We start from the raw sequence: 7,559 nt of genomic DNA, 5'->3' as shown, positions 1-7,559 counted from the left end.
ATGCTATATATAATACCTTGGCAAACCATCATATCCAACAAAAATGAATAGTCATATATCATCCAACCTCACCATTGAACCAAACACAAAGCCTTGTTTCCTTGTATGGACACACACATTGACGCTCTCACGCATACCATACCCCATGTAAATGTGTCCTAGCATATATATGTCTAAAAAGGTAAAGAGGTTAGAGGCCTAGCACATAGGATGGATACACGGATATAGGTTAAATGCACCCATGACTAACACTTTTGCTAAGGACTTATGTCTTGAATTCGGATGGACATGTTCTAACACAAAAGAGCCAAAGTAGCTGATGCTCAGTTTGTGTGTGCCAGCTAGGTTTACATTGTACAAGCCATACTGTAAAAGCCTCTCTAAAATTGAGTTGTGCTTGGGAATGTTTTTTTTCTTAGAAGCCAAAGATGAGTTCAAATTTTAGAAATTGATTTAGGAGCATCTTCGTCACTTTCATTATCCAACTTGATTAGCTTCAGATTTTCAGAAAAAAAGTTGTAACAAATACAAGCTTTAGACCTTTGCAACCTACTTAGTACGAATGAAAAAGGATCGAATACAGTCAGAAACCAGCTCTATCATATTCATTTTCATATTTTTTTTTCGAAATTGAAATCGGAATCGGAAGCTCGGATATGAAAACGGAATCGAATATTATCGAATACAAATACGGAGTGAATACGGATCGAAACGAATATGGTGACGAATATTAATCGGAACATAAAAACCTCTTAAACTAAGCTTCACGTATCATTGAAGAAATATAACTTGTTATTTTTTAATATAAGTATATAACTTATCAATATTTTTAAATATAAGTAATTACTAATACCGTAAAAAGAAATATCCATTGCAGTTGTATAGTCATGAACGCCTAGACTACTTGAAGTCAGTTAATTAGAACTAGCTAAGGTTAATACTAGTTTGGCTGTTGGGATGGACTTATTTAGATCGAGCTGATTTGATTGAATGGTTAATGCATAGGTCCGGATACTATCCGACGGATATCCAAATCCGACGGATATCACCCGTACCGTATTCGTTTCCGTATCCGAAAAAAAATATCCGAATCCGAAAATTTCCAGAACTATCCGACCGAAGCTATCCGAATCGGAAAAACGATCCGGTCGAACAGAAATTATCCGAATCATTTTCAACCCTACTACTTAGAGAGAGGGAAATCGCTGAGAAAGTACATGTTTATCACAAAGGTAACTTTCTTGACAACGAGCATCCCAAGTTCACCTCAAGATATTCTATGCCTTCACCGGTGACAGGACAGCATCTACGCTAAGCTGCATCTTGCATATGCCTCCATATATATTCGGATTCCTTCCACTTTGAGCATAATCCACGCAAAAAAGTCTCTGATTACTCCAGAATATTCTTCAACTTTTTTACATCCAAACTGTTTAAAAAATGCTTTGTTCATGTAAACCATGGAGAAAGATATTTGCCCTCGTGCGATTTCAAGACACTTAAGAGTACACGAATCACAAAAGGACACAAGACCTTTTGGATTTGGTGAGCACGACTACCTGTGAGAATTTGGCACTTTTAGTCTTGAATTATCTTAACTTCTTTACCTAGATTTTGTCTTGTCTAGTAGTGTTTGAAGCTGACAAATGAAGTGGGTTTACCAAACAGAAGATGAGATAACAAATATTCTTAGGTTAACAGAGGAATTAACCACTAAACCTTCATACAACAGTAGAGACAACATAGCAAGTATAGTTAAATAATTAGCCTGTTACTGTAAACAGGTTTTAGCTGCTGACTGTAATTAGAATTGCCACATGGTCCACATCAAAATCAGAAAGAAAGTACCATAAGTCCATAACCATTAACATATTTTTTTACCAGGCATAATAGTAGGACTTACGCACAAATTAGGCAAGCATGCAGCAAATCAATTTACCAGATAGGGAACCTGCGACTTGCAGATGCCTCCACTATCCAGGCTCCTTTCAACTTGAACGAATCAGCACTTAGAACTTCTGACCAGCTACTGCTTTTCACTTTTGTGAAGTCCAGAACGTTTTACATGTAAATAGTGCAGAATATTCAGATTGTCTGGTGGGAGTCATAAGGGTCTCTAAAGCAGTACCTGAATGTCAAAAGCAAAAGAATCAAATGGAGGTAATCTGAATTGGAGATGGAGATGGAGAGAAAGACACATATCATCTCATATCTGGCACATTTATCTTATGGTCTTACCTAGGTACAGGCACTAATGTCTTCCAGAAGGGTTAGGCACTGAGATTTGTAGAGTAGTCACCTAGGACAAGATATATGAGATATAAGACGACATGAGATTTTGGGTTAGTGTACATCACATCAAAAGACTGCACGTATTTCACGCTTACTGACGATGATAGTGCACCAATGGAGCTATGCTGGAGCAAGTTAGCACCATTAATCAGTTAAATGTGGGGTTTGTCACTGATTCTACAGGAGTCTAAGGTGGATAAGTTACCAGTGAGAAAGACATGACCAAGTTTTGTTTCAATATTCATATAATGTAAGATTATTCATGACAAACTAGCATACCAGTTCCGCGCAACAGATTACCTTTTGGTACTAATATCTGGTGTGTTTAATGCTCCAGCAGTCAACATATACTTATATAGCCAAAGGTAAAAGAGGGATTCTATTCTGGAGCGCAGAATTAGCTCTGTAAAAGTGTCTTGTGGAAAAATAGACACTACAATAGCTCCACGAAACCCATAAAAAATTCCCATTCTGAAACATAGAATGGACTCTGCAAAAATGTCGTGGAAAAATAGAATGGTTGGGACTACAACAACTCCACAAAACCTATAAAAAAATCAAACCATCACGGGCCTTTTTTGATCTTAACTAACACGTGCCTCAAAATTAAACACAAAGTATTACCTATCCAATTTCTGGGTGCTTAGCTGCCTTAATGTAGAAAAACAAGAAAGCTATTAGTAGCATTGGACTGGCCAGTATGTTGAGGCCTTCAATTCTTTATAAATTAACACTTGCATCTCAATAGTTTTTTGAAATTTACTCATTTTGAGAGTTATTTTTGTAGAAGTAATATCCATCATGCGAGTATTTGTAGGTTCGGTGATAAATTGAATCTTGTAAATTATAGGTGAGAGTCTCCTAAAATTAAAGTGTTCTTCATAATTTTTGTAACATGTACAACTTGTAAAGACCTTCACGACAACAGAAAATGTGAGTGGATGCATCAGTGTCCTATCCAAAAGTGAAACAAACACCGATCTGGGAAAAAGTTGAAAATGTGTGAATTGCATGAACTGACCACTCCACTACGACTCTACGAGCAATACTATGTCAAAGCTTGTGCAATTTAGTTTGAGATACCATAGAAGCGCCAAACAAATTATTAAAGAAAAATTTTAATAATAAATAACAAGTAGCTGAGCATCTGACAAGGATGTGTGAAACATGACACCAGTTCAGTTCTATACTTCTATCACACTTAACACCCATGATTAGTTCACGAAGCATTTGATATAAAGAAAAAAGATCTGTTAATGATGTGCATACCATCTAGTGCCAGAATGCTAGGATGACAGCAATACCGAAAAGTATCAAGAGAGCAACATTTCCACCAGGCAAAATATCCTCACATGAACCAGACGATCTGTAAGAAGCATACCCACGGCCACGGTAGGGTCATTAGACTCAAATGATGATATGTTGAACATCATAAATTCATACTGCACCAACAGTTTACAAATTCACTTTTTTTTTGTATGATACTCACACCGTTTGGAAATATAAGGTGCCCTTGTTTTCCGCAAAGTCAACATTTCAAAATTTGAATAATAGTTGAGCTAATAATATATATGTTTTTTCATGCATGTAGTACCACTAGATTTGTATTTAAAAATATTTTCATATGATGTTAATTTTATAGCTGCTGGTAAATTATAAAAGAAATTAATAGTCAAAAAAAATGGAGACCATGTAAAAAGCTAATATGCCTTATATTTTTCAAAATGAGTAACCACAATATCGTGTAATGATTTAGACAAAAACATGTCTTACATCTGGAACCAATGGTCCTATGTATATTGCATCATGCTACTCACATAAATAAGACAAAAAAAGGTCACAATTTAATGTAAAACCAAGTCAAGCATATTTCTGGTTTGCCAACAGAATGAAAGGGATGGATAGCTACTTAATTTTAGCATGATATAAAGCTGGGTTGGTTGTTACACAATTACAACTGAAGATAGCACAGTTCTTGAAGAGTTAGGCTCAAATCTAGAAAGGATGTACACCTAATGTCTCGAAAACCATGCGATTGTCTTAAGAAAAATATGTGAGATGTCCTATCGTGAGGCTAACTTCAGTAGTAATAATGGTTTGCTGCAGATGTGAAAAAAAAAAAAAGAGGCACATGATTCACAAAGAAAGTACATCACTAGGTGGTGTTATGAATGATCTGTTGGGCTGGAGGGTGTGGACAGGCCCAAATGGTCCTCCTTGAAGCAAATGCATGATTTAGTGTCTAATGATGGTTTTCATATTCAGTATGTCAACATTGCTTTCAGTTCATAATTGCTGCTTTTCTGACTTTTCTAAATTTCCTACCTGACCTAATACCAACACAAAATCTCAGTCTTGTAGCTTGTCATAAACTTTTGTTTAGTTACCATGCACCAGTTCTGCATAGTTACCATGTTGCAGTTCTGCTAGACATTATTTAAGATAACGAGAAGTCGCTACTTCAAAATTTTGTATATTAATTATATTTAAAAAAATTACACAATATTTGAGCATCTCTCTATCATCCTTAATTGTTTTCTGAATTTTTGTCAGGTATATTGCAAACTGTAAACTTTATCTTCTAGAAGAGACATGATATAATTGATGTTACCTCCTCTTCTGCAATCGGTGAATCCAGGCCATTACAGGAGGGAGGATTCCAAAAAGGAAGCAGTTTGCATAAACCCCAGCAAAATCCAGTGCCTTGGAGAAGGCTGCTGAGAAGAATGATGCAATAACTACAGGAATGATCAGCACTATCCATGTCAGAATAGCCCCATTTCTTCCATGGGCACTTGTAGATTCAAATAGTTGCCCAATTCCATGCTTTGGAGAAATCCTCTGAACAATCAGCTCCACAGTATCGGCCAGCTGCTTCGGAAAGCTCACCGCATACCCTATCAAGCTTGTTGCCAATGCAGCAAACGCAAAGCCTCGAACTGCAGGCAATGCTGCTGGATTCACTGAGAGGAGAAGCTTAATAGGATCATCAAATCCTGCACTCCCACTAGAACTTGCCAACCCAAGAATGACCGCGTTCCAGGACAACACCATGGCCAATGGAACAGCACCACCGATTAGTATTGCCCGCCTTGCATCATACACAGAATCCCCCACAATCTTGCAGATGAATGGCGTGATGACATGGAACCCAAGCGTCAGGACAGTAACCGGAATCGCAGGCAAGATGGTGGCAGGGCGCCAGCTAGCGTAGCCGAGCGATTTCAGCATGCTGCTCCGGCCGACGGAAACCCCGGTCACCACAAGCGCGGCGATGGAGACGAGCATCAGACCGCAGAGCGCGCGGTTGGCGCCATCGACGGCCTTGAACGGGAAGAACGCGATGAGGGTCCCGGCGAAGCATGGAAAGAGGGCGTTGGCCAAGGCCGGATTCACCGCCGGGAAGAGCTGGGACACCAGCGAGCCGATGCCGGCGACGCAGGCGACGAGCAGGGCGAAGCTGAGGGCGGCGTAGATGACGGCGACTACCGCCCCAACTGTCGCCCCCAAGGTGCTCGACGCAAGTCCCGTGAAGCTGACCTCGTCGACGCCGCCGTCCTCCATGGCGGCGAAGCTGAGCTCCGCGACGAGGACGATCGAGGACACCACGTAGACCCAGGAGAGTACGATGGCTGCCGTAGAGGGAACCGGTCCGGAGCGGATGGTGGCGGATGGCAGCCCCAGCATCCCCGGACCGACCGCCGTGCCGACGATGAGGCTCACCGCCGCCCAGAAGCTCTTCTTCTCCGCGGAACCGCCTGCGCTGGCCTCGGCGGCGGCGGAGGCGTCGCCGAGGCTGCCGCCCCTCCACCGCCATTGCCGCCTCGGCGACGGCCACGACGACCACGGCAGCGTCTTCCGCGGCGCCGGATTCTCGCACGCTAGGGGCGGAGCGCGGTGCGATCGTGCGTAAGCGAGGCGGCGGTGGCGACGCGGGGAGGGGCAGGTTGCCGCCGGCGAGGAGGGCGTGGCGAGGTGGAGGTGGAGGCGGCTAGCGAGTGACATGGCCGTAATCCGGCTTGTCAACGGTAATTTTCGCAGGGCGAGAGGAGACGCTAAATTCTGAGCCCAAATTTTAGGATGAACGTAAATGGATTAATTTTTTTTCTTGGACTGAGGAACATGGAAATTTGTAAGGACTTCTTTGGGATATGGAATTTGGGAAAAAAAATACAGAAACTGAGGTGATTCATACCATATATAAAATAATGTATCTTAAAGAGGCCCTAGTAATTTTAAATTTTAAATTATAAATAAAGGGTGGAAGTAATGGATCGCAGTTAGGGCACCTCCAAAGCGGCGCTCAAGAGAGGTGCTTGTGTAAAAATGAGTATAGTGTTTAGCTTAATTATGTTGGTAAGTACCTCACTAAGCACTCTGCATTAGAGGTGCTCTTATAAGTTAGGCATGTCAATGACAATCCGGATTCTTTGACCGTTAAAAAAAATCATAAAAGCGCATAGTAAAATTTGTCTAGCGCTATAGTATTCTGACTTTAAACACTCTAGCATATATACCGTAGAGATTAGTCTCACACGGTGGTTGCGAATTAAATGGCTAGAAATCTTACTTGTGTTAGGTAACTTTTCCACACAAAGTTAGATAATCTCATTTGTGTTAGGCTATCCCAACCCAAGAAGCCTCACCTTAGGGGTGCAAGCGGTCACAAAAATTCTCGATCTACCGTCTATCGTTTTTGAAAATTACTGACCAAAGGAAAATGAAATTGTTGGCTAAAAACGATAAATGAAAATAATAAATAATACTGAAATGGTATTGAAAATAGTTTTGCTATTTGCTGACCATTTTGTCGGCAAACGGAGTTATTCCGTTAATTCTCACTTTACTAATACAGGAAAATACATATTTTCACAAGGTCCATGCCCAACCAAAAACTCAATTGCTGAGCGATGATTGATAGAAAGATAAGAACTTGGTGAACGGAATGGTTGGCCATATGTGGTTGTGAACCGTCTGCTATCCAACATAATAACTAGTATAGTATTGTTTAGTATCTCTTATGTAATATATGCTGTGTACTTTTCTATTTGCCTATCTCCTTTTATCATAGTTTATGACTTAAATATCGTTGTTATCAAACGTATTATCAATTTAACATGCATGTAGTTCATTTTCCGAAATAGAATTAACTGTTTGGAATCTTCCGACCGTTACCCACATAATTCTGATCAAATAATAACATTTTTGATGTACTGATATTTCTAACATCGTTTTTATTTCTAATTTATCGGTTCCCATTCTGTTCC

At 40.3% G+C, this 7,559-nt stretch overlaps 1 protein-coding gene across 1 annotated transcript; it reads right to left on the bottom strand.

The window, feature by feature from the left end:
* Positions 1-1,715: 1,715 nt before the first annotated feature.
* Positions 1,716-6,390, bottom strand: LOC102704433 (tyrosine-specific transport protein 2). Its single transcript, XM_015839082.2, has 4 exons — positions 4,904-6,390; positions 3,562-3,658; positions 2,239-2,299; positions 1,716-2,128 (listed from the first exon to the last, which is right to left on the bottom strand). The coding sequence occupies exons 1-2, from the start codon at positions 6,295-6,297 to the stop codon at positions 3,565-3,567; spliced, it is 1,488 nt and encodes a 495-aa protein (XP_015694568.2). The 5' UTR covers positions 6,298-6,390; the 3' UTR covers positions 1,716-2,128; positions 2,239-2,299; positions 3,562-3,564.
* Positions 6,391-7,559: the final 1,169 nt, after the last annotated feature.

Source organism: Oryza brachyantha, chromosome 7 (assembly GCF_000231095.2).
Source record: "Oryza brachyantha chromosome 7, ObraRS2, whole genome shotgun sequence".
Lineage (NCBI taxonomy): Eukaryota > Viridiplantae > Streptophyta > Magnoliopsida > Poales > Poaceae > Oryza > Oryza brachyantha.
This window is presented reverse-complemented; position numbering and strand designations above follow the sequence as displayed.

Excerpts from the sequence above, each read along its gene's own strand:
- LOC102704433 (XM_015839082.2), bottom strand. The coding sequence starts at position 6,297 with ATGTCACTCGCTAGCCGCCTCCACCTCCACCTCGCCACGCCCTCCTCG. Across the intron at positions 3,659-4,903 it reads CACCGATTGCAGAAGAGGAG|ATCGTCTGGTTCATGTGAGG; the intron begins GTAACATCAATT and ends TGCTTCTTACAG.